The sequence below is a fragment of the Sceloporus undulatus genome, chromosome 4 (genome assembly GCF_019175285.1).
Source record: "Sceloporus undulatus isolate JIND9_A2432 ecotype Alabama chromosome 4, SceUnd_v1.1, whole genome shotgun sequence".
NCBI classification, from domain to species: Eukaryota; Metazoa; Chordata; class Lepidosauria; order Squamata; family Phrynosomatidae; genus Sceloporus; species Sceloporus undulatus.
This window is the reverse complement of record NC_056525.1, coordinates 220,149,068-220,176,954: the sequence shown is the minus strand read 5'-3', so window position 1 is coordinate 220,176,954 and position 27,887 is coordinate 220,149,068. Positions and strand designations below refer to the sequence as shown.

Here is a 27,887-nt window from a genome sequence, read left to right as displayed (position 1 = left end):
TACCAGAGCAGAATACAGGGCACTATTACTTCTCTCTGATCTAGGACCACTACTTCTATTGATGCAGCCTAACGACTCGCATTGGCCTTTTAGGCTGCCGCATCCCACTGTTCAATCATGTCAACTGTGGTCTACTTGGACTCCTAGCGCTCCCTTCACACGTGTTTCATCAGCCAGGTGCACCCATCTATATCTGTGCCTTTTATTTTTCCGCCCTAAGTGCCCAATACCTTACATTCTCTGTGTGAATTTCCTTTGTTAGCTTGGCCCAGCTTCTCTAGTCTGTTCAGGTCATTTTGCATCTTGATCCTGTCCTCTGGGGGCATTAGCTATCCCCTCTTTGGCGTGGCTCAGGCTCGCCAAAGACTTTGGAAGTGGATGCCCCCGACTTCTGTCATCCCACGCCCCGCTGCATGTGCTCACCCACAGCGTCGTTGGACACAGCACCCCTGGGGCCCCGCCCGACCGCGCCCTGTGCCCGCCCCCCCCCCCCCGCCACCCCACTGGTCACTTTTCTCCCACCCGGCCATGCAAACGGAGCCCATGTGTGAGCACCCTTTGGGTTCGGCCGGTCAACCAATTCCAGATCCATTTAACCCGTTTCTTTGTCAGCCCCCCCACATTTACGAGCCTTGTTTGCAAGAATGTCATGGCCCGAACCTGTCAACGGGCTTACTGAACCAAGATATACTATATCACAGCATCCCTTCACTCTACCCAGCCGCTGTTCTTTTACAAAGAAAGAAGATTAGATTTGTCTGGCCATGACGTTGTTTCTCTGAAACCCCTGTGACTTTTTGTGATTATGGGCATTGCCTCTAGAGTTCACGAGGGACTCTCTGTTTCACTGCTCTGCCTCCAGAATCTTTCCTGGTATGATGTCAGGACTAACTGGATGCTAATGTTGGGATCCTCTTTTTTCCCCTTTTTGAAGTGGCGGGACAACGTTTGGCCCTCCGCCAGTCTGCTGGGATCTCTCCGTTTTCCAGGAGTTTTCAAAGATTATGCCCAGGCTCGATCTTACATTTGCCAGTCCTTTTCATACCCTTGGGATGGAGGTTCATCTGGTCCCGGAGACTTACAATTCATTTAGTTAATCAGGTGTTCCCTCTACTATCTCTTTACTTATTCTGTGCCTGAGAAATTCCCCTATTGCCCGCTGCCTCCATTATCCTCAGGTTGCGCACCCTTTGCCTTTTCTGGAAGGACTGAGGCCAAGAAGGTGTGAGCTAATTCTGCCTTTTCTCTGTCTTCTGTTAGGCATTTTGCCCATCTCTCTCCACGCAGTGGGCCCCTCCCCGTTCCTCTTCTTCCTTTTGCCTGCGGGGACATATCCAAAAAAGCCCCTTTTTCTTGTCTAAACCTCTCTAGCAAGCCGAGTTCGTTCTGCGCTTGCTTTTCTGACTTTACCCCTACACATGCTGCTATTTATTTGAATTCCTCTTTTTGTGATTTCCCCCTTTTTCCATTTCTTATACATGTCCGTTTCAAACTTAGCTCGGGTGAAGGTTGAAAGTTCCTTAGTCATCCACCTGGTTTCTTGAGAACCCCCGTCCGTTTTTCTTTCTCACTGGAACTGTTTTGAAATTGTGCCTTCAGTATCTCCCTTCTTGAGAAAGTCCCATCCGTCCGAACTCCTTTATCTTTTCAGTATTTGCTGACCATGGAATCGCCCTCAATACTTCTCCTAGTGGTACTGAAATCCCGCTCTCCTAAAGTCTAGGTGGTGGTTTGACATTGCCTGGCTTCTCTTTTCCACTGTATTACAAACTCCAGGAGAACATGGTCACTTCCACCTAAGGATCCCACACTTGCACCCCATAACCAAGTCATCCTTGTTGGTTAGGATCAGATCTAAAATAGCTGACCCCCTTGTTGCCTCTTCCACCTTTTGGACCATGGAAATTTGTCTTCCAGGCAGTGAGGAATTTGCTAGACCTTGAGGATTTTGCTGAGTTTGACTTCCAGCAAATATCAGGATAGTTGAAGTCGCCCCATCTCTCTTTTCTGACTGTGTGGTCCTGTTCTAGAAAGATATCATCCATTCCTCAGCTGACGTGAGGGTCTGTAGTAGACTCCCCCCGTAACCATCCTGTTGTTTCCCTCCCTTAATTTTATCCAGATGCTCTCCACCTGGCTTCCATGATTGATGTTCCAGGATCTCTTCACTGGGTGTAAATATCTCTGACATATAGTGCTATTCCTCCTCCTTTCCTGTTTGGCCTATTTCTCTTAAAAAGGTTTGACCCTCTATTTCCACATTCCAATCATGAGAACTCATCCCACCAGGTTTCAGTGATGCCTATATCATATTTGCTTTGTTGTACTAGAGTTCGCGGTTCATCTTGTTTATTTCCCATGCTCTGTGCATTAGTGTAGAGACATCGCGACCATGGTTCCCTTGACTTGCTGCCTGTGCAAGTTTTTTTGCCTCCCCACTGTGGGTCCCTTGCACTGTTTTGCTTGTCTCTATGTAGTTTGACTATTTTCGCCATCCCTTTCGCCTTCCTTAATACTTGTCTCCCTTCCTCAGAACTCAGTTTAAAGCCCTCCTGATCAAGTTCTTGAGACTGTTGGCAAAAACATTTCTTCCAACTGGCGTGAGATGCAACCCGTCTGTTGCAAGAATCCTCCTCATGGAACCGCAGCCCATGATCCAAGAATCCAAATCCTTCTCCGGGCACCATCTGCGAAGCCAGTGTTCACGTCCGCTATTTTTCCTCTCCCTTTCTGGACCATGCCCTTCAACTGGCAGAAGAGACGAGATGTACAACCTGTACATCCATTCCTTTCAGCTTCTACCAAGCGCCTCTAATCCCTTTTGTGTTCTGAATGCTGTGTCTTGCAGTATCATTAGTTCCCACGTGGACCAAAAGAAAGGGGTATTGGTCAGTAGGCTTGACCAGTCTTGTCAGCCTCTTTGTCACATCACGGATCTTTGCACCTGGAAGACAACACACTTCTCTCGAGACATCTTGTCAGGCCTACAATCACTGCTTCTGTACCCCTCAGCAAGGAGTCCCCCACTACGACCACACGCCCTCCCCGAGGCCTTAGCAGCGACTGTTCCCTCGGGTGGACTCTCAGGCTCCCCTGCTCTGTCCCTGAAGTCTGTCCATGCTGCTCTTCTTCCTCCTCCTTGATAAGGGAAAGAGCTTCGAATCGCTTCTCTAGCTGCAAGCTCCCAGAACAATTCCTTCTTGGCTTACTTCTCTTTGTGACATTCCTCCAGCTGTTTGCCTCCTCTGTATGGCAGTGACCCTCTTCACCCGAGCCTCTTCCTCTGCGTGGTACTATCCAAGATGTTAGTTTTCTATTGTGTCCCCGGAAAATCCTCTTGTCCCTATATGCTGAAGTGTAGCTCCTCGGACTCCAGCTGCTGCACTTTCTCCTCCAAGAGTGCTACCAACTTGCACTTGGTGCATGTGAAGTTTCTCGACTTCTGTAGGCAGAAGGAAACATCCCACAAGAGTTGCAGGTGACTGCAGCAGATCCCTCGTTGTCCATACGGCAAAGTCTTTAGTATGAATATACAGTCAATCTACTGGGAATACTTCTTTAAAGGAAAGGTCTGGCTGCTATCTTACACTTAAGGGAAGGTTCTGTTTCAATATCTGATTCTAACCTGATGCCACTTGAGCAGAGTTGTTGAGTTAAAGAAAACTAAAATTCCGGAAGTTGGTATATAAAGCTAGTCTGCTAGCTCCGCCTCTTGTGACTCACAGATGTGACTCACAGAAGCTGCCCGCCCCTTCAGCAACGAGCACATGGTCTCAGCACACGGTCTCAAAATGGCTGCCAAGCAGCTCCTCTCCTTCTCCTCTCTCTGGCCGGGCCGTTCTGGAGGCTCTGGAAGTTGGTATTAAGCTAGGCTGCTAGCTCCGCCCCTTGTGACTCACAGATGGACTCACAGAAGCTCCCCCCCTCAGCAACGACCACACGGTCTCAAGCACACGGTCTCAAAATGGCTGCCAAGCAGCTCCTCTCCTTCTCCTCTCTCTGGCCGGACTGTTCTGGAAGGCTCTGGAGTTGGTATATAAAGCTAGTCTGCTAGCTCCGCCCCTTGTGACTCACAGATGTGACTCACAGAAGCTCCGCCCCTTCAGCAACGAGCACAGGTCTCGAGTACCCGGTCTCAAAATGGCTGCCAAGCAGCTCCTCTCCTTCTCCTCTCTCTGGCCGGACTGTTCTGGAAGGCTCTGGAGTTGGTATATAAAGCTAGTCTGGCTAGCTCCGCCCCTTGTGACTCACAATGTGACTCACAGAAGCTCCGCCCCTTCAGCAACGGCACACGGTCTCAAGCACAGTCTCAAATGGCTGCCAGCAGCTCCTCTCCTTCTCCTCTCTCTGGCTGGACTGTTGATACTTAGCATCTCTATCATACTATACCTGCTTTAACAAGGATGGTTAGACTAAGATCTGTTGATACATCTCTGATGACATGCATTACCACTGCCAAGGATTTCTGACCCTTATATTTAACAATAGGAACAATAAGAAGGCTGCTTCTTTCTCAATCACATGCTGTAATAAAGAAAGCTTGTGGGAAACCAGATGGATATGAATAGAATGACGGTGGTTTATAATTCTTGGAGTGGGTGTCTCAAAATATTTTTAACTGAATATTTTTAAAACACAAACTATTTTAAACAACATACCTTGCACAATAAACAATAAAGACAGCCTGTAGTTGACAAGACTGTTAACATATAGACATCTACCATGTTATAACATAATATTAAAACATTGAACATTAACATAAACACATTACAATAAAATGGTTTCCTAAATTTCTGTCGCCTCCAAATATATGCCATAATTAATAACTTTTATCTCTATTGGAGTTTTTATATTCCTCTGACTTATTTATTCAAGATTATATTTTACTATCTTTAAATTAAGGAGGAAAAAAGAAAACTAGTCTACATGTTTCAAATATTGAGAACTTTCTCATCAGAGATTTGAAATTTTGTGAATATTTTACCTCCCCCCTTAGGGCACCTGATAGTTTTGGAGGTGCAGGACAGCCCATGTGGCATAGGCAGCTCTACCCTCCAACAGAACAATGGCCAGGAGACTCAGGAGGAACAGCTGGGTGGCTAGCACCACTGTATCTGTCATTTAAAGTGCTATCTCATTCTGTTTGGGGGTGAACCACAGTGTGTGTGTGTGTAAAAATGTGCCCCCCCCCAATAAGAATTCTGTCATTCAGAGGAAATTGTCCTTCAGTCCCAACATTTCTAGCATTGTATAAATTTAAACTTAAGTTGAGCATTTAGAAACACTTTTAAGCATTCAAAGAAAGAGGAAGACCAGGGAATGCCAACATTGCAATATAAGAACTTTAGCTATGAATGATTTTCATTGCTCTCGGCAATGCTTGAAATTTAGGGACTGAAGGAAAATTGATTTGGGAGTGCAGAATTCTTATTGTGTAGGTCACCTTTATTTTTTCCCTTCCCAAAGCTATACCTGATTTTGCCCAATAGTAGGGCTGCCACTGCACCTATCTTATTCTGTGAGGAGGAGTGCAACGGTACAACAGCTCTACATCCTTCAAGCATGCCATATTCTGTGAAATTATACTGCTGGCTTCTATTCTACCCAACCCCCTTCACAAAAACCTCATAGCTTTTCTAAAAATATATATGGATCTGGCACACAAACACACAATCTGGCATCTGCTCTGAAATAAACAAAACAAAACAACAACAGCTAGTTGGCATCTTCTGTGTCACAGTAATGTAGCCCAGCATGATTTTTTTACAAATCAATCACAGCTACCATTTTGCAAGTGATGTCAGAAAAAAAAGTTAGTCTTATAATGGTGGACCACAGTACTGAATATCGCTTGCAAAAAAATCTCTTTTTCTTTGGCATGAGAAATGAAATTCTGACTCAAGTGAATAGGAGTAAGTAATGAAGATTGTTATAAGCTAGTCTGAGAGGAGTTAAGAAGGAGTAGCAGCATGCAAGATAGGCAGAACAAAACAAATCTGTGTTCACTTGACAACAATGGAAGAAGAGAAACCATAGCTCAGCATGCTAATCTTTACTAGTAAAATTCTGACACAAAGAGAGAATGTTTTACTATGTTGGAATTTCATAGTTGTTGGCAATGCTGCATTTGTCAATTGTTATACATTCTGTAACTGTCCACATATGTTTCTAATATTAAAACATGAACATGATCCACCCTTAGCACATGATATAGTGCCATGCTCCCCTTCCAAACCCCACCCCTTCATTCTTTATGTATTATTGTAACTGTTTTATTTCTGCACATGTTGGGAGATGTCTTAAAAAACAGTAGTTTCTGTAAGAAAAATCCAGGATGAAAAACAAGCAAAAACAGAGTACGTACAGATGTGTAAATGACTTCTTTGCCTTTGAAGGCCATCCTGCAAGACTTTGGTCACTAAGTCAGAAGAATAATTGTCAAGTATGTCCAAGGGAGTCTCTGACCAGCAAGTAGCTCGGAATTTTAGAATCTTGACTTAATGGTCCTACAAGTCCCCCACTTGTGTGTGTAACTGTTTACTACAGTTGGGGAAAAAACAATTTTATTTCTCTCTTCTCTCCACAGTCTCTATCATGTTTTATAACTGGTTCTACAGTCTCAGAATGTTAAAGAAGAAGCAGCCAAGATGCTAACTCTGGCCACAATACATACACCATGTTCTATGTGTCATAACTTTAAGACTTTGTATGCAAGGAATATGTAGCCCTTTGGACTAACTGAGAGAAAAAAGCTGGTAGCATGACCTTTCATAGACCTGAGCCTACTTCCTCAGATGCATATATGACTCCGATGTATGTTTCTGTAGATATGCTGCCAGTGATGCAACAAAACCGTTAGTGAATTGCAAAGATCCATGTGAATTATGTAGAGTATTCTAATGTGCACTGGTGCTTCTGATGCACATGAACATCAGACACTTCTCATGCTCATGGACACTTTTGATGCACACTGGGCTCTTCTGATGCACATTAGTGTTCCTGTGTGCTCCAGCACTTCCTAGCTGGTGTTTAGATGCACATCGTGCCCAATGCACATATAACCCATAGTGCTTCAGTCACTGCACTGGCAACCATTGTGCAAGGGATGTCTGTAAGGTGTAATATCCCAGCAGCCTACAGTGAATACAGATATTGCAAAACTAATCAGTTATATTTCCTGAACATATAAGTCCACTTACAAAGACATAAATCCTATGCTGAATTTGAGACATCGGTTTTAAAAAGAAGATAAACACACTGAGCATTTGCATTTATTTTGACTCATATGCAGAATTTCAGTGAATAGACTGGGAAAGGTGTTGGAAACAGAGAGAGAGGGAGAAGCCCAGAGTCTAAGAAATAGTGGATGTTTGAGGAAAACCTTTTTCACTGAATTATCCAAGAACCTAACACTGTATGAATCATACACTAAAGAAGTGCAATGGGTGTCATTGGGGTGTTCCCACTTAATATTTGAAACGATTAAAATACGTTTTTAATAAAACCGATTTAAAATAACCCTGTGTTATCTCGCGTTCCGAAACGCGTTATTCTTCGTTCCCATCTGGTTATTTAAATCTAAGTTTTTACCTGCAAGCGTTCCTACTTGGCATTAAATCGGTGTTTAAATAAAGCGATTCTTCTCTTCCATACCTTATTGGAGCTGTCAATCAATAGTACGTCAGAATGACGTAACGTCAACCCGGATATTTGGAAGCGATTTAACTTTCGTCAGCGTTTCCATTTTCATGACCGTTTGTGAAATGATTTTTTGGCAGGTTTTTTTTTTAATGAACCATCAAGGCGCTTACGATCAAACGTCATAAGCGCTGTCAGCCTTATATACATTTTCCCTCCGAATTTAGTGGAAACCCAAGCTCTTTCCAGGGAACTATGGGATAGGTTTTCCAGGGCAGCATCCCTCTTCATGTCTCCCAAGACAGCCAGGGAGAATCCTTCAGAGAGCCCACAGATCAATGGGGGAGGCTTCTGGCAAAGCGAATGTAGTAAAGAAACCCAAGTCTTTCCAGAGGAACTATGGGAAGGTTTTCCCGGGCAGCATCCCCTCTTCATGTCTCCAAGACGCCAGGAGAGATCCCTTCACCGAGCCCACAGATCATGGGGGAGCTTCTGGCAAAGCGATTTGTGGAAACCCAAGCTCTTCCAGAGGAACTATGGGATAGGTTTTGCATGACAGATCCCCTCTTATGTCTCCCAAGACAGCCAGGGAGAATCCCTTCAGAGAGCCACAGATCAATGGGGAGGCTTTCTTGCAAGCGAAATTTAGTAGGAAAACCCAAGCTCTTTCCAGAGGAACTATGGGATAGGTTTCCAGGGCAGCATCCCCTCTTCATGTCTCCCAAGACAGCCAGGGAGAATCCCTTCACAGAGCCCACAGATCAATGGGGGAGGCTTCTGGCCAAAGCAGGGAGGGGCACTCTCCCAAAGTCTCTTTCCAGGGTTGGAGGAGAAGGCAGATTCCGTTTGAGAAAGAGGGAGAGGCTCTATCCCCCCCCCAGAGCCCTCCCTGTCTGGGCGAGATCAGATGCCTCCTCGCGAGGAGCCTTCCCTTCTGCCTGGGCGAAATCAGAGCCCAAGCAGGCAGGGAATGCCTCTTTGAGAGGAAGCTTCCCTTCCTGCCTCTCCTCCGTTAGAAATGGCTCTCCCCACACAGAGGGAGGTGCAATCCACCGGGAGAAGGATTGTAGTCCTTTGCAGATGCAGGCGCGCTTGAGCAGCCGGGACTTCAGGCGCTTAAGCGTGAAGAGATTAGCGCTGTAACCATTAAAATAAAAAATAAAAATAATCCTTATCTCTTATTGAAGACCAAGCGAACAAAGGGGTGAGGGAAGCAAAAATGGCGCAGCCACGACGGATGGGGACAGAAGGCAACTCCCCAAGGACAGCCCCCATCGCAGTCAGCTCCCCCATCCATCAACCCAATTCAAAGGCTGTCGTTCCTATTTAAATACTCCTTCCTAACTTGAATCAATGGAAAAACGTAGGTGGACCTAGTGTTTTTTTAACACGCGTTAAAAGACGAAAACTCGATTCAAATTTTTATCCCGCTCTACGATTCGATTTGTGTGGGGACGATTGCGGGTTGCTCTAAGAACCGTTCTAGGTTTAATATGAACGCCACATCCTTGGTTCGATTCAGAACGCGGGGTTTCCCCTAGGGGAACATCCCCAAGTATTAAACCCATTATAGGAATATTATACAATAATATTAAATATTATACAATAATATACAATATACAATAGAAAATCCAGATATAATCAGTGAAGTAGAGTTACTGAAGAGAGTGCACTCCCCAGAAAGACTCCACAGACCTTCCCTTCACACCTGCCTTATGCCTAAAAGGCCTTCTTGAAAAGGCCTCAAAATATTTATATGTTTGTAATAAGTCAGCCCTTGACTTGGTGGCTTTGACACTCGCGCGCTTTTATTTGGGGGTGGTTTTTTGTTTTGCCCTGGGCTAAGGAAGTCTGGGAAGGAAAGTGGGAGGGCCTGTGCAGCCCCTCAGTTATTTGCAGTATTTTCCACTTGCACAGAGGTCTTCTGCCTAACCTCCCATGAAATGAATGGCCAACATTTATATACCACTAGGACACGGTGGCTCACGGTCAAGACACAGACTCTGATGCAAGATTGGCAGTAATGGAAGTGAGCTCCCATCACCAGTCCCAGCTTCTGCCAACCTAGGAATTTGAAAGCATGTAAAAGTGCAAGTACATAAACAGGTACCACGTCAGTGGGAAGGTAACAGCGTTCTATGCAGTCGTACAAGCACACATGACCACAGAGTTGTCTTGACAATGCTGGTTTGTTGCAAAGGAGATGAGCATCCACCCCCTACAGTTGGACACAAACTTGACAACCTTGTCAAAAGGCATACCTATACCTTTCCTTTAATTACCACACTTACAATAGAGACCAATCCAGAACATAATCAGAGGAAAAGTTACTGAACATAGTCACCTGCATGTTGGTCGGTAGAGAGATTCCAAACACTTTCCTTTGATATGGGCCCATATAGGTATTCTGAAAGAGAATGGGGACCTTGGTATCTTGCTAATCAAACAAATCACTCCTCCTCCATTCCATTCCATTCCAAGACACACTTTTTTCTTTTTCCATTCTTTCTCCTCCCCACCCCTTCTTTGCCAAGCTTAGCTGTCTTTAGCTATCTCACCTGGGCTCCAGAAAGTTCTCTTTCTTGCCTCCCACCTGTCATTTCAAATAATCACATAGTTGCTGTTAACCTAACAAAAGACCCACTGAAACCACTTCCTCCAGTTCTATTTTCTCCTCCCAGGCTCCTGAGGAGCAGGCTTTCCTTTTTTACTGAGTGTGACAAAGGGAGATACCCACCTATGAATACTAACAACTTTACTCAATAAAGCATAGCTTTATTGGAAGATCTATGAAATTAAGTGAAATTGTGATGTGGTGTGTTAATAATGTATAAAAGTTACTTCCAAGCTCTGATCATATGCCACACGAATCCTGACCACAAGAAAAAAAATGGAATTGATTCCTGTAGCCCTTATCTAAATCCATTTACAGGTTGAGTCTTCCTTATCCCATATAAGGTGTTGGTCATTACCTATAACCCTACATGGCTTGGGTCCAGCTTACCTGAGGGAATGCCTCCTCCCATACAATCCTTCTCGCACTCTCAGGTCCTCTGGGAGAATCTCTTGCAGTCTAAGAAACCAGACTGGTAACGACTTCCCAGAGGACGTTTTCTGTGCCGCTCCAAAAATCTGGAATGACCTGCAGGAGGAGATCTACCATATATACTCTTAGAGCCTTTAAGAAGGTAATAAAATGGATCTCTTCCGGCAGGCCTTCCCTAACTGACCTCCTCGATGTTTACTCTCCAGTTGCATAGCCGTTCCCACCAAACTGTGATCATGATTGTTTTATTGGGAGTATTTTATTGGGAAGATTGTTGTTTTAACGTTATTTTAGGGTGGGGGGGAGTTTTAGAGTGTTTTTCCTATGTTTTTTTGTGACTTGCTGTGTAGCATTTTATTGTTATTTTGTTTGTTGTTACCTGCTTGATCCAATACAAGGAGAGGCGGGATAGAAATCATCCTCATCATCATCATCATCATTCATCATCATCATCATCCTTCATCCAGCAAAATCTGAAATGCTCCAAAATCCAAAACTTTTTCATGAGTGGCTGAGGCCCGGTACATACCTGTTTGAAGGTCTGGAGCAGCAGCGGCGCTTTTTCCTCCTCAGGGAAGCCGCAGCCACCAAACCATATGGCTTCCCTGTGGAGGAAAAAGAACCCACAAAAAGTGGGTTCTTTTTCTGCCACACCAGTTATGTCCCGAGCGCGCCAATGGTGCACTCGTGATGTAATTGGCGTGATGTGATGTGCTAATGCTATGCATCCATTATAACGCCACCAGTATGTGCTAGGGCTAGGGACCATGCGGTTGCTGCACGATCCCACAACCCTAGCACGGCACGAACACAGCGCTTTTGCGCTATCTGTACCGCACCTGAGACACCTTTTCTTTCTGATGGTTCAGTATACACAAACTTTATTTCATGCACAAAATAATTAAACATATTGTGTATAAAATTACCTTCAGGCTATGTGTATAAGGTTTATATGAGACATTAATGAATTTTATGTTGAGCGGTGAAACTCAATCCTTTATTTCGGATAAGAGAAGCTCAACCTAGAGCACAAGAACCATTTTGTTGCACATTCTACAACAGAGAAAGATGTCTTTCTCTTCATCTTTATTTTTATAATAAAATGAACATTTCTTTTCACTGGTCATGTACATGTTTAGCCAGCCATCCTGGAGTTTGGCCCTAATGTTAATTTGGAAAACAAATACAAACTACTTTCAGAAGTATCTATAATGCTGCTAGCACAGAACTATTTTATAATATGTATGTGTTCCCTCCTCCCAAAGCACCAAAGGATTGACATCTTTAATCTGTTTGATTGACCATTCTTACCAAAATGTCCGTGGCAGAGAACTAACCTGGGAATTGGATTTGAATCTTTCAATTCCCATTTCAAAATTGACTACAGTCTTCCACCCCTTTTAAATCCAGATCAGCACTGATTAGAGAAAACACCTTGAAAATTATACACAAGTGGTATTTGACTCCAGTGAAGCTAGCCAGAATGGTTAAAAACATTTCCTCCAAATGTTGGCGTGGTTGTAATGATAATGGCACATTTCTACACGTGGCTAGACTGCCCCCCAAATAAACACATTTTGGCAATTGGTATTTGAACAAATTTCATTGATTACCAACCAAGAAATAAAATTATGTACATAAATGCCTTGGTTATCAATATATGTGGACACAAACTCAGATTTGAAACATAAACCCCCCCCCTCATATTTCTTCATTACAGCAGCCTGTGTAGAAATTGTCAGATAATGGAAAATGGGGGAGGTATCTTTAGATATGTGGTGGAAAAAGGTATGGGACCTATGGTTACTTGAAAAACTGTCTGACAGAATGGCAAGATACGCAGGACAACCAAAATCAGGAACTTTCCTAGACAATTGGTTCCCACTCATTGACTTTGTAAACAAAGACAGAAACAAGAGAAGACAACTGCCATCTCATGTGAACCTTTGGTTGGACATTCTGGACTAGATTTACACAAAGACAGCACTGGACTTTAAAATGACCACTTACATTGAACAGAAGCTAAGAAGGAGACCTGCATCATAATTCAAAGTTGTGAGATGAATTATTTTAATCTGATTTATTGTTGTGGCATGTTTTGTACATAGTTGCTTACTACTAATAATAATTTTAAAAAGTTAAATCTCATATAAATTATGAATGTATATAGTTATGCAAAATTTCCTTTCAAACAGTGAAAAAACTGTTGTGGTAAAAATAGACCAGTTTGCGTCCTGCTCTCATAGGTAGCTTAATTCTAGATGCTAGAGTGACTGTATGAGCCAAATATTAACTCTGGGCTCAGCTGTTTCTTTTGCCTTTCCTCATATTGGAAGACTCATTCAAATACACAGGCTTCTTAAAATATCAGTCCACTGAGAAAATCACTTTTGTCAGGAAATAACAGAGCTCTTGCCTCTGACTATAACATTCTTTTTCATGATGCAGTTTTCAGCAAAGTACATGACAGCAGAATGTGAAGTCTACATCAACAAACTTTTGTCAATGGGTGCAGTCTGTTGGGACATCCTCTATTGGAAGGGCTGTCCAGGTCTTGTTTAAAGGGGGGAGCCTCAGATGGAAGAGAATGGAATGGCCTTGAAGCTGGTCATCCACAATTAGTATCAGGACTGTGGGTTCAGCTGATCACAGCTTTCCCCACAATGGTGAATTGCTCTGTATTCATTAATTCATTGATTCATTATCCTACCTTTCTGGCTGTACAGGACCCAAGCAGGCTTTCAACAAATTAAAAAAAGTACCACACTCTAAAAGCATGAGATCATGTCTGATCTTGAAAGCTATGTAGGGTCAGCCCTGGCTAATACTTGGATGGGAGATCGCTAATGAATACCAAGAGCCGTAGGCTGTATTTCAGAAGAAGGAAATGACAAAACCACCTCTGAGTACTCCATGACTAAGAAAACCTAAAGAAATCAATGATTTTGCCACATGTTGCCTCCTTCTTTGGAGGTTTTTAAACACAGGCTGGATGGCCATCTGTCAGGGGTGCTTTGATTGTGTGTTCCTGCATGGCAGGGAGGTGGACTGGATGGCCTTTGTGGTCTCTCCCAACTTTATGATTCCATGGTTCTAACTTGATAAGCAACTTGAAGGCACATACAGTCACACAAACATAGACACAGACACACATCACCACCCAGTGATGGTAGGAAAGAAAACAATGAGGATCTGTCAGATCCAAAGGCATCTTGAGAATCGATTGGGAATGACATTGAAGACAGCACTGGAAAAAGACCAGGGAATTTTAGTTTAAAGACCAAAAATCAGCAAAACTACTGGTCCATGATTACTTCCTCCTTGAGAGAAAGCTTCTGACAGGATATTGGTTCAGAAATTAAAAGGTCATTTATAAAAAGGAACAATGCTCATTTTTGGAATACCAAGAGGGCAACATTTTTATTTTGAAATGTTTTAATGGCAGTGACATTGCCTTTAGAATTTTTGCACAATGAGTATAACTTATTGTTTAAGAAATTAAGAACTTATTGTTTAGGAATGTTACACATGAATGATCAGGGGTTCAGGCATTTTGGCCATATTTAATTATTTATTTTGTATTTTTTTTTTAAAAAAAAAACCCTATCATAGAATCACAGAGTTGGAAGAGACCTCAAGGGCCATCCAGTCCAACCCCCTGCCATGCAGGAAATCTAAATCAAAGCATCCCTGACAGATGGCTATCCAGCCTCTGTTTAAAGACCTCTAAGGAAGGTAATCTTGTTGGAGAGGTTATCAGGAAGTAGGATCCTATGTACGTATGTGGTGGCAATGTAAATATGTACAAACATTTTGGGAAATAGTAATATTAGAGATAGAAAATATTATGAATATAAAGATAGATAGAAAACCAAATATAGTATTGTAACAAATTTGTTAACTGCTGCGAGATTAATCATAGCAAGAAATTGGAAAACAAAAATAAATGTGAAATTGGAGGACTGGTATAAAGAAGTTTGGAAGTTAGCAATTAATGACAAATTAACATGTAAATTGAAAGTAAAAAAAGGATTATGGAAAAGAAATGATTTTGATGAAATATGAAAAAAAAATATTGAAAATGTACCAAGAAAAGAAGATGGGAAATTACCTCCACAGGAGGAGTTAAAATTTTGGATGGAGTATAAAGAAGGGAATGGCTCTGGGGGTGGGGTGCACGGAGGGGATATTTAGGGTGGTTTTTTTTTTTAAAAAGTGTATAAGATGCAAAGGTACATGTATGTATGGAAAGAATATTAAAATTTGTTTTGTTTGGTAAAATTTAAACAAACATTAATAATAAAAAAGACCTCTAAAGAAGAAGACTCCACTACACTCTGAGAGACTTTGTTCCACTGTTGAACAGTCCTTACTGTCAGGAAGTTCCTCCTAATGTTGAGGTGGAATCTCTTTTCCTGTAGCTTGCATCCATTGCTCCGGGTCCTAGTCTCTGGAGCAGCAGAAAACAAGCTAGCTCCCTCCTCAATATGACATCCCTTCAAGTATTTAAACACGGCTATCATATCACCTCTTAACCTTCTCTTCTCCAGGCTAAACATACCCAGATCCCTAAGTCATTCCTCATAGGGCATGGTTTCCAGACCCTTCACCATTTTAGTCGCCCTCCAACATCCTTTTTAAATTGTGGTGCCCAGAACTGGATATAATATTCCAGGTGGGGCCTGACCAGAGCAGAATAGAGTGGCACTATTACTTCCCTTAAGAGCAGAACATTAATAATGTGTCACATTAAGCTGTTAGAATCTTGAAAAACAATAAATCATTGCCTTTTTTGAGCAATGATTTCAAACTGTTTTGTAAAGACTAGAAGCCCTTGATATTAGAACATTGAGACCTCTGGGTTTCTTCTCCATGGGATTACTCTGTAATAATATAAAATTAAATAAACAAGATAAAGGCAATTAAAATGTCATTACAAGCCAAAGGAGAATGTTTTCAATTGTCATAATCAGGAAAGGGGCATGTGAAGGTGCTGTAAAATACACTAGGATCTCAAATCCTTGCCAGCAAAATACTGTAACATGTCCCAGATAAACTGAATACTCCTGGTGCATGGCATCTACTCATGCAACCTTATGACCTGTGAAAGAGCCAGAGCTCTGTTATTTATTCAAAATGAGCCCAAGCATGAGCAAGGAATGTGCAGCTTCCTTTCCTTGCCACACAAGTACAATGTGAATCTGTCTCTCCCTAGAAATGCATCAGTTACTTGGGAAGATGTACTTTTTCGGTATTCAGCAGCATGGTAGAGGTGGGCAAACTCTGGGTTTCCTGCATCCAAGACCCACCTGTAAATGCAACCTCAAGGCTATTTTGTGCTCCCCAGAACTGTTTTGAACTGAGTTCCTTATAATCCTTTCACACAAAGGGCCCCATTCCTGTTTGTTACTCTAAGTTTTCTTCAACCAAGCAGCTTGGTTTAGGTGGGGAAAAGTCATTTTGTTCTTGCTGCTATGAAGCAATTGGGAGTCAGAAATCCTTGTGGGTATACTGCAAATCATCGAGCAATCTGCCAGTAGAAACAGGGCAGCCTTTGGCCTACCTCTGGAATATGATTCCTGCATGGCAGTGCATTAGGTTTTCTATGAATAAACTATCTTTAGCTTTAATTCTTACACTTATGTGCCAGCATGGAAACCCAAATGTTCTGAAACTAATTATGGCACTGCAGTAGAAGCCTTCCCTATGCAGTTGAAATGATAATCACCTCATTCAGGTTTCTAACAAAATATGCAGCCCCTGCAAGTTTTGCAGACTGAAAAGAAACAAAGAGGAAATACAATCTACATGTTCATATATGTCTCAATTTGTATCCTGAACAGAAGAACCTGCAGGCTTTATTCCCTGACTATGTCTAATAGCATGTATGGCAAATTAATGTCAACCTTATTTTCTAATTTTAGTTTAGCACAGATAATCAGATTAAAGGGCACAAATGAAAAATAGAGGAGGAAAGTTTTCTTCCCCTTGCCCAAAGAGTCAGGAAAACAGACAAGATGATTTCAACCCTTTTCTACCTTGGGAATCTGTAGTCCCAACAGATGTTCTTGAATTCCTACTCATGTCACCTCAACCCAGTCTGGTCAAGAGTGAGACGCAATGGGAGTAGTAATTCATCAGCATTAAGAAGTTCAAAGTCTCCCCAACTCTAGTTTATATGTTCAGAAGGAGGAGGACAGTTCCTCTTGCATGCACACCTGATGTTATGCCTCTCCTCTCCTCCACTCCCTAGATGTCTTTGCACTGAATAGGATATTTGCAAAGCTTCACCTGTGTGCTTACACCAGTACATATACCAGTAGATATATGTCTCTTCACATGCCCTCCAATATGTCACAGATGAAATCCAGGAACATCAGAGTGGGATCAAGATAATGAATGTTATTAATGAGGAAGAACACAGAAGATAGGAGATGCTGCAGCATGTTGCTTTTGACTGAGTGTATTGGGAAGGGCAAGATGCCCCCTCCCCCTTGTTTCATGTAGATGTTAAACGGTGTTGAGAACAAAACAGAATCCTCAGGGATCTCATAGGCAAAAGGCTGGGGCATCGAACAGATCCTCCAGAACTGCCTTGAGTTTGTCCCTCCAAGAAATACTGGCACCACTGCACAGCAATGAGAGGCCGCCCAGAAGGATACCATGGTGAATGGTATTGAAAGCCACTGAAAGGTCTAGCGGAGACAACAGGGACACACTCCCTCTGTTTAGTTTCCTGCACAGGTTATCCACAAAGGTTACCAAAGCTGTCCCCATCCCATAACCAGGCCTGAGGCCAGATTGAAATTGATATAGATAATCAATCTCATCTAGAAATCCTTGGAGCTGGGAGGCTACCACACACTGCAGAACCTTGCTCAAAGAATGGAATATTGGAGACTAGTCAATAATTATTCAGGATAATGGGATCCAGTGTGGCCTCCCCCCTCCCACTTTTTCCTTTTAGGAATGGCCTCACCACAGTCTCTTATTCATCACTCCCCTTACCCACTCAGCCAGTCCCCCTCTAGCTGCTTTCAAAAGCTAGAAAGGGCAAGGATCCAATATGCATCTGGTGTTTTTGCCTCTCCAAGGATCCTGTCTACATCCTCAGGCTCCACAAACTGAAAAAAAAATAATCCAGTAATACAGAACAAGCAAGAAGGCACCATGATTACATCCACTGGACATGTCTCAACTATAGCATCCAAGCCAGAGTGAATCCAAGCGATTACTAAAGAATTAGACCAATAGATGCAGTATGGAGGTCAAAGCATCTCCAGAAGAAAGCAAATAGGTTCCCTGCCCCAGGCTTCTGAGGCTTCTATTCTTATCTTCCCTCCTTTTCATGACCCTCTGCACTATTATCTTCTCCCTGACTGCACTGCTATTTTAATCATATAGCAGATTTGCCATAGAAAGAAAACAAAGCACTGCACCAATTGCTTTCTGTATGATGAAAAATCTCTTCTCTCTTGATACAGCACTTAAACAGAGAGTCAAGCAAGCTCTGCCACTAGATGTAACACTGCATTTTTTAATTTATTCATTTAAATTTTATTGGTTCATTTTTAATTTTAGGAATCCATTTTATACTTGTACTTAACAAAAAGATTCTAGAACAAAGTCATAAACAAAGTCTCCCAACACCCTGCAAAATAAAAGCAGCAAATCACAACAGTTTTCTAGAAAAAGAAGGGAAATGGAATTCTGCCAGACTGCCTACGAAATTGCTCCCTTCAATGCAATACTTGGGAGTAAGTCCCACATCAAGAAATGCATTGCAGCATTGAAACACATATGATAGAGTTACATGTTTTAAACTTGATACAAAGCAAAAGTAGAAAAACAGGAAAGGGAATGGTGGAAACTTTCAGATCCACAAGAATAATTTTATTTATTTAATTTTATTTAATAGAATCATAGAATTACAGAATTGGAAGGGATCTCAACTGTCTCTTAGTCCAATCCCCTGCTAATGTAGAAATCCCCTGCTAAAGTACCCAACCTCTGTTTAAAAAAAACTCCAGTGAAGGGGTATTCACCATTTTCCAAAGTACAGTGGTCCCTCAACATTCACTGGGGTTAGTGGTGAAGGACCCTCATGACTGTGGAAAAAACTGCAAATAAAATAAACAATATTATTTTTATATGAGAGAAGACCTCTCTAGGAATCCCCAGATCCCCCAGAGCAACTCTATGGACAACATCTGCCAGAAGTTGATCATAGAATTATGCTGGAGGATCTACAAATGCCTAGGTACATGTTTTCTCTAGGAACATCTAGGTTCTCTAGCAAAACACTATGGTCAACTTCTGACAGAGTTGCGCTGGAGGGCTTAGAAATTCTTAAAGAGAGCATATTAATCAAAACTGAAAATAATTAAATCTACAAAAGTCAAATCCAACTGTAGGACCAACTGAAATCAGTTCCACAGTCAAACATCTTTTACTATCATGGCAGTCTTCCTAATAGTCAGACTATTCTTTCCTGTAATTTAAATCCATTTTCCATATAACAGCCTTTCGGACATCTGGAGATGCCTATTGTATAACCTCTCAATCTCTTCTTCTTTAGGCTAAATGGACATATATCATTCAACTGTTCCTCCTAAAATTTGGTTTCCAAATCCTTTGCCAATTTGGTTGTTCTCCTCTAAACCAGCTTTTCAACATCATTCTCAGGCTGAGCACAGTTTTCTAAGTAAGGTATGATTAAAGCAGAACAGATTATGGCACCAGAAATGGGCCAGATACTGTATTATGGGTTAGCAATATGTCACAACTTTAATGCAAACCAGATATCATAAATCAATTATATTCTAAGATATCATCATCATCATCATCATCATCATCATCAGGTTGACAATCTGAATGCATGTTCAGTTCAAGGGAACATGGGGCCCAATGGTTCCCATGGTTAGCAAATAGACTGGCCAAAAAGGCTGATAGCCAAGTATTTGGGCATATTTATGCCTGCAAAATCCTGTTCAAAATCTTGTGACACTTACTGTCTCTCTAGACTTCCCCTGAGATTTGGCCCAGGATTCATGCCAGATCTCACCCAAAATCTCAGGATAGTGATATTATAAGACACACAGCAAGGAGGACTCCAAGCAACTGCTCAAAGGTCAAGAGGAAGTCCAGTGCAACACTCCTCTGGGCAGCATCAGATTAAGCCAAATTGTTAGTTCCCTTAAAGTGGACACTATTCTTCTCCTGATGCATCCCAGAATTTCAAACAATTGTTACTCCTCAAGAATATACCTCAGGAACACACTTCATCAGAAACCTACAACAGAAAAAAAAGTGCAGATAAAAAAAATTTGATGTTCAGAACTCAGCTTGGGAAGTTTACTTTCTGGGACTAAAACTCACAGCAGCCCCCCAGCCATGACGGCTACTGGGGTTAATAAACCTGTCCTTTCTTGTGCATTTTGGGATTTACAAAAGGGAAAACCAAGCCACAAGAGAGTGTCTATCCAAACTGAAGTGCTCTCCTTCGAAGACACAGTCAATTGACAACACCTTCTCTGTTTTCTATTCAAGTCCTAAACGAAGTCCCTCTCCTTCCATTAAAGACAACAAAATACAGTGGTATTAGAATACCATAAGGCTGCAGATCTTCAGTCATTTGGGAGTAAGTACTATTCAACTTAATAAGGTATACTTCTTATGCATAGTTTTGGGCTGTATATGTCACATACTAACTCACTCAGGCGTTCTAGAAGGATACCACGGTCAATGGTATCGAAGGCCACTGAGATGTCCAAGAGCACCAACAGGGTCACACTTCCCCTGTCGATGCCCAGACAGAGATCATCGACTAAGGAGACCATGGCTGTCTCAACTCCATATCCCCCCTTGAAGCCAGTTTGAAATGGGCCCAGATAATCGGCTTCAAGACAACCTGGAGCTGGAAGGCAACTGACCTCTCGATCACTTTGCCCAGAAATGGTAATAAGGAGAACGGTCTATAATTGGCTCTCACCAGGGGGTCCAGGGAGGGTTTTTTTAAAGCAGTCTAACTACCACTTGTTTTAATTTCGATGGAAATATTCCCTCCCTGAGGGATGCATTGATTATGAGTTGTAACAATATTTTCATTGCATCCCCTCCCTGGGCAGTCAATCACGATGGGCAAGGATCGAGAGGGCACATTGTCCTCGTTACACTTCCAAGAATCTTGTCCACTTCTTTGGTATTTACAAACTCAAAATGATCCAGTCTAACGTAATCCACAGAGTCACTGAACACCTCTCTTTATGATAAAGTCCATCATCAGGCCCATGCTGTTTCTATCTCCTCCCAAAATCAAGTAATCACACTGGTTGGCAAGAAGAGAGGCACCCCCACTTAGAATCATATAATCATGAGTTGGATGAGACCACAGGGATCATCCAGTCCAACCTCCTGATATGCAGAAATACAGAATCAAAGTACCGCCAACAGATGGCTATCCAGCCTCTATTCAAAAACCTCTAAAGAAGGAGACTCCACCACTCCACTGTCAAACAGCTCTTGTTAATGTTGAGGTGCAATCTCTTTTCCTGTAGCTTGAATACATTGATCTAGGTCCTATTCTCTGGAGCAGCAGAAAACAAGCTTGCTTCATACTTAATATGACACCCCTTCACATATTTAAACAAGGCTTATACATTTTCTTTCCCTCTCTGAAAGTTCTCACACGAGAGTGAGAGACAGGGGGAGGGGCCCTTTGCTGCCACCATTGCTGCTGCTTGCCCTGCATCCACAGGCACTAAGCTACACCATTATACTTTGCAACCTGGGGATGTGTATGGCTGCTGCCACACTGCAGAATTAATGCAGTTTGACACCACTGTAACTGACACAGCTCCATCCTATGAAATTTTGGAATTTGTAGTTTGGTGCGGCCCCAGAGTTCCTGACAGAGAATGTCTCACAAAATTACAAATCCCTGAATTCCATACCATTGAGCCATGAAAGTTAAAGCAGTGTCAAACAGCATTAATTCTTCAGTGGAGATGCAGCCTGTGAACAAATGACCTCCTCAGTCTGCTGTCCAGTTGCTTAGTGTTGTTGAGTAACTTCAAGCTCCCATCCCTGAATCTCCTCTTACAATTATTTCTCTTTAAACCATACTTGACTTGTACAGTCCTTCAAACATTATTGTTTATGTTTTATCACTGTATTGACCTCTTCCTAAGTTATTTTCTCACTAGAAAAGGTCAAATGAAATTCTTCTTTGCAATCAGCCAGACACAAAATAAGCTCAGCCACTCAAATGAGCCATCAGATCATCTTTGAAAAGTAATATTTAAAACTTTAAAGATTGAAACTTTCATGAAGATCAAATTATGGATCATATCTGACTGTGAATAATTACTTTCCGCAAGAAGTGTTCCTAGTTATATAAGAAATGTATGCAGTGACTCTGTAAAGGTTAAGATGTTTTTCATGCAAAGGCATTATTTATAATATTAATCTGTTTACATTTACCACCTAATGCTAATTAGACATTCCTGCCAATAGATATACTACCAAATATACCATAATTTCAACAGATCAGTTTGATGAAAAGAGAGGGGGGAACCTCCAAAAGCACATTTTATTTTGCAGATTTCTCCTTTTGCCCTGAAAAGAAACCATTTTTCCACCAAGGAATGTTGTGATAGTTGGATATGATTCAGTAATGCTCAGGGCCCATTTTCTATCCCCCTTTATTATTTAGACAATTCTTTCACACTTCGAATATAAAATAGAATTATTTATAACATTTCCCTGTCAAAATTTTCAATAAATAAGATTAGCAGCAGCACAGAAGTACAAACTCTTTGGCAAAGAAAGGGAAAATGAGCCTGCTGGAAAGTGATGTTGAGGGAGAAATTCAATACCTGTGTAGGGGCAGAATAAATATTAACACAAATGGATGTAACCAAACTCTGGGGTCTTCTTTTTTGTTGGAGAATGGCTGAGGAGGTAATTTGAAGCAGGAAAACATAAAGCTCAGTTCTTCCCCCTCTTAAGTATTTTTCTATGGTATCTCCCAACACCATCTCTTGACTCCAAATAGACATCTGGATCTTCACAGACAGTGTAGGAGTACCTTTGTAAAGAGGACATGGAAAGAAGTGAGTATCTTTCCCTGTCCTGTCCTGCCCTTTTTCCAAAATATCTCATCCTCCTTTCATCAACCAAAAAGGGGTATTTACATGGCTCTGTGTGTGTAATGTCCAGTTCTCTCATGCATGAGTGCAGTTCTATTGATTTCAGTGGAGCTACTTTTGTGAAGGTAGCTAGTGATTTGCTCTATGTTGAATTCAAAGACATAGCCATGTTAGGCCTGGGACAGACTGCTCAAAAACGACAGCCTGCTGGAAGCCTTTTTTCCTCCAGAGGGAAGTCACAGCCGCCAAACCACGCAGCTTCCCTGCGAAAGAAAAAGAACCCGAGAAAAGCAGGTTCTTTTTAAGCCGCAGGGGTGGCATAACAAGTGTGCCACTGGCACACTTGTTACGTAAGCGCTGTGCGGATGCTGTGCGATGCTTACATAACAATGGTGGTGCCTGTATACACAGGGCGTTGCCATTATTACGCCACCTGTATGTTCTAGGGTTAGGGACTGTGTGGTTGCCGCACGGTCCCTAACCCTAGAATTGACGCTGGTACGCTGTTTTATGGCGGTGTGTACCGCAGCTATGTCTGGAAAATCATTGTGCAAAGGGATCTTGTAGGATCTTTGAGACTAACTGAAAGAAAGAAGATGGTAGCATGAGCTTTCATAGACTTGAGTCTGAGGACATAGGCTCAAGCCTACAAAAGCTCATGCTACTAGCTTCTTTCTTTCAGTTAATTGCTGAGATGTTACAAAATCCCTTTGCTCTATGTAGGTTAGGGACTTAAATCTTTGACTATATTACCCTTGCATGCAGGAATAAATAATTACCATAGTTTTTTCGATATGGCAGAAGAGAACAAACATCCTTATGCCATATTCTTTCCATATTCTTATGTCCCATAATGTTGCGGAGGAATTATTCTGTGTAGATTTTTATTTTTATTTTTTTGCACAAAAGCCTGTTGTCCACACAGTGAAAGGTCTTCTCACACAAAAATAGTGTTTTCTGTGCAGAAAATATTGTTTTGTGCAAGAAAAAAAGTGATATCACTAAAAGCCAATAAACATTTTCATTTTATATTGAGAGTCATGTGTTCTGTACTGCCAAACAAATTTGAAACTTCATTACCAATCATGTATTTTCATTATATATTAAGGGTCATGTGTTCTGTACGGGCAAACAAATTTGAAGCTTCATTACCAAACATGAAATGTTTGGAAACCTGTATTTTTCTATGTTTTATAGGGGGGGGGGGGGAGAAAGAAAAGAAGTGCAATAGTCCTTTGACTAAGCCTTAGACAGAATGTTGGAAGAGCAGGGCAAATATATGTACTTGCACGCATAAGCAAATATCTTGCAATAGTGGGCCAAAAATAACAGATATTTTTGTATAAAGTTTACTTCCTTAATTTTTTCATAAGTAATTATAAGCTTATTAAAAGTAGGTTAGTCATGACATGTTTATATAATAATCACATTTGGCTCAGAGACAGTTTTATTAAGTTCTCCTTCATGTGAAATTGTGCTTTGATGAGATATTTTTTAAGAAAATGAACAAATGATGTTATATGCTACTTTCAGCCATTTTAGAAAAAGAGTATTGTTTGAAAGTTTACTGGGCATCAAAAAATGCTAACGATCTCCATGACACACTTCATTCTATTCCATAATTTAATTGGCAAAAATTAAATTCTAAACTTATCATGAAAACATCCTTTTTGATTTCCATGCAAGATTTTATCAAAAAATGCGCTAACATAAATGAGTCACATACGACAACATGTTTTTGCTCATCTTTTCCTTCACCTCAAATCACAGGCAGTTAGTTATTTCTAAAAGCCACTGATGATATCCAAAAGTCCTAGTGGTAGCAGAAAAGCTTTCATAAATTTGGAAGGCAGGTCATATAGAACATATGCACAGCTCAGCTCATGACAAACCATTAAAGAAAAACATTGCCATCTCCAGTTTGCAGAGCACAAAAATATCCAAGTCAGCAAGCTGAGGGCCAAATGAGACATTTATTTTAATAGTGTGGTTGCTAACCATGTCTGTTTTTTTTTTTTTAATTAAATGCTAAGCACAATTGCCCAAATTTTCCTTGGGACTGCAACACACAAGGAAAAATGAGGTTTAACCCTTCCCTCTTAAACTGTGAGCATTATGAACCTGCCCTGTGTTAGCCAGGGCAGTTATGAAGCTTAGGAAGAAAGCTTCTGTTTGTATTAATGTGTGATTTGCCTCCTCTAAGCTTCATAGCTATGTATGGGTCAAGAGGTGACTTTCATTGAAATTACAGGTTGACTAAATGCCTTCAGCCACAATTTCTGAGATGACAGTGGCTCATTCTGCTGCCTTTGGTGCTAATGATACTTTGATATTATTGTACTTTAGTAGTAGATAATTGACTTGATTTTCAGAGCTCAGACAAGTTGCTGTTTTGAACTATAGCATCTTGGCTGGGGCATCTTGGAGGAGTAGTCTATAACAGTAATTTTCCTAGACTGTACTTATTCCCTCTACAAGAAATCATCTTACTCACAAAATCTGGGCCTGATCCAAAGCTTGGAAATGCAAGTTTGGACTACAACTCCCATAATCCACAAGGGATCATGGTTTGGGGATTGTGGAAGCTACTCTCCAACGATGTAAGCTCTGGTCACATCTTTGGGCCCCAGATCCATTATGACATTCTTCTTCCATTTCCTCCTTCCATCCCAACTCTCCCTCTTCCTCTCATACATTACATGTAAGAAATTTAAATGCCAAACTGCCTTCTAATACAAAAGATAAACATTATTCAGTTCCACATCTTACTTTATGCAGCTTGTAGTATTGTTCAGCACCTACTCCACCTTGTTCCTCTCCAGTCCAAAGCACTAAACGCAGAGTTCTCTTGGGACGGAGCCCTAAATTAGTTTTTAAACAGAAAAGAAAATGAGGCTGTTAGGACCAGTAAAATGCTTTGGCTATAAATGTAGGTAAAACATTTTCTTAGAAATGAGTTGCCCTTTAAAATCCTTTTTCTATCTGTCCTCCTACTCTGTTCACACTATCACAACTCCTACCTTAAGTTTCTATCCAGATCTCCATATTTCCTCTATTTTTTTAATTCTCTTTCTCTGCACTCTACACACTTAATTTTCTTTCTGTACCATAGACCAGTGGTTTAAGTACAGAATTATTCTAGTACAGGAGTGAGCACCTGTGGAGGGAGAGGAGGGCCTTTTTAACCCCACTCCCCTGTGTGGGCAACATCAGCATGCCCTACACAACCAGAAGTGATGTCATATCATTTCTTATTTTGATTTTGGCCAATTTTCAGCCAGTTTGGGTGGATATTGAGCATTGGGGTGGGATGGTTATCACACCCGTGCACTTTACGGATGATTTTGTCAAATTTCACAGACGATAAGGCTCCGGGTGTGATAATCACCTTAATTTCCTCTTTCCTTCCAGTTCTCACAGCTCTCTGTGCCACCTGAAATTTGTTATTAACTTGCCACAGCAAATACTGAGTGTGCTTGGGAGTTTCTGGAGTAGAAGTGCTCCCAGTTCTTCCATCAAGTACAGTGATACCAACACAGTACTCCCATCTCTGCTGTTCGCTGTCTCTGCAACCATATTTCTCAATTAACTTATTTCCTTTTCTCTTCCTGCCACAAATTGCTTTTCATCTTCTCTTTATAGGACTTTCTTCACTCTGACCTTTGTTATCATTCACCTTTTCTTCCTTCCCATTGTTTCTTTTTTACTTTAAACATCATGTAATGGTAGCAGATCTATTTGCTTAAATCGAGGGGTACACCAATCACATATAAAGCAGAAGGAGAAGTGTGTCCATTTGTCCTCAGACATTTTGTGTCTAGGGCTGGCTGAGGGGGAAAATGCTTCTGAGGGTAGCAATTTGGCAAAAAGCAAGATCCATATAAACAAGAGCAAACCAGCTCACACAAATAAACTTCAAGTGATGACTGGTGGCTTCTATGTTTCCCAGACAATGACTCTGCTCCAGGTTTCAGTGCAAATGTTAAAGGTACAATATGACTCCTGTATCCATGGGGGTTTTGTTCTAAGAACTCTTGTGGATACCTGAAACCACGGATAATAGGGAACCCTATTATTTTTTAAACTTTATTTTTACAATACATAATTTATAAAATAGTATTATTCAAAATAGTTATATAATATAGTTTTCAAATGCACATATTTACAATTTACTTCCCATGTTCATCCAGTTTGTATAAACTTTTATCAACATAGTTTCAGATATGGATAAGTGAAACTATGGATATTGAATTTGTGGGTGTGGCGGTCAGACTGTAATATCCAAGGTATAGAATCTTGTTCCCAAAATAATTTGGATAGTTCCTTTACAGTTCAGACTAAAACCTAGAGCAGATTCACCAGTCCATTGAATGGAAGCCACCAGGTGGCACTGGACACAATACACGACCCTTTCCCTGCCCAAATTAGGTCATCATCTCAGTCATCCTAGAAATATCCCTGCATGACAGAGTGGAATCATTATCCTTGCTTTACATATGGGGAGATGAGCTGATGCTACCTAATATGGATGTAATTCTTTACTAGGTTTCCTAGTGAAGCAATGTATACTTTTAGCAATTTTCTTCCAGCTGCAAGAAAATCTTCAAAAAGCACATAGTTTTCAAAGCCTATTCACAATATGCAAAATTTGTACTTGGCTGTTATGCACAGGAAACAGCATTTTCTGTGCAGAATAAAATATTCCTCCAAAGAAATGTTTTCTGTGAAAATGATGTCTCCTGTACAGAAAATGCCACTTTGTATGCAAAACACTCACGTGTAGATTTTGTGCAGACGAAGTCTCCAATTATAGCATTTTCTGCGCAGGAAACTGTTTTCTGTCCACAAGAAATAATATTTCTTCATATTATCTGCAGGAAACAGTATTTTCAGTGTGGAAAATGGTGTTTTCTGTAGAAAACAACCACATACAAATTTTGTACAAAACAAATCTCAAACTGCAAGACTCTTGTTAGCCCAGGATTCTTCTTGTCATAGCTTTTCATGTTTTTAACTATTTTTTGGAATATTTTTGGATATTCTTTCCATCCCTA

The 27,887-nt window shown here is 41.3% G+C and overlaps 1 protein-coding gene across 1 annotated transcript in view; it reads right to left on the bottom strand.

The window, feature by feature from the left end:
• Positions 1 to 27,887, bottom strand: part of CPQ (carboxypeptidase Q) — a 355,408-nt gene that overhangs the window by 137,155 nt on the left and 190,366 nt on the right. Inside the window, exon 6 of the mRNA XM_042464939.1 lies at positions 25,603 to 25,694. Coding sequence (XP_042320873.1) covers positions 25,603 to 25,694 — 92 coding nt within the window. The remainder of the gene's footprint in view (positions 1 to 25,602; positions 25,695 to 27,887) is intronic.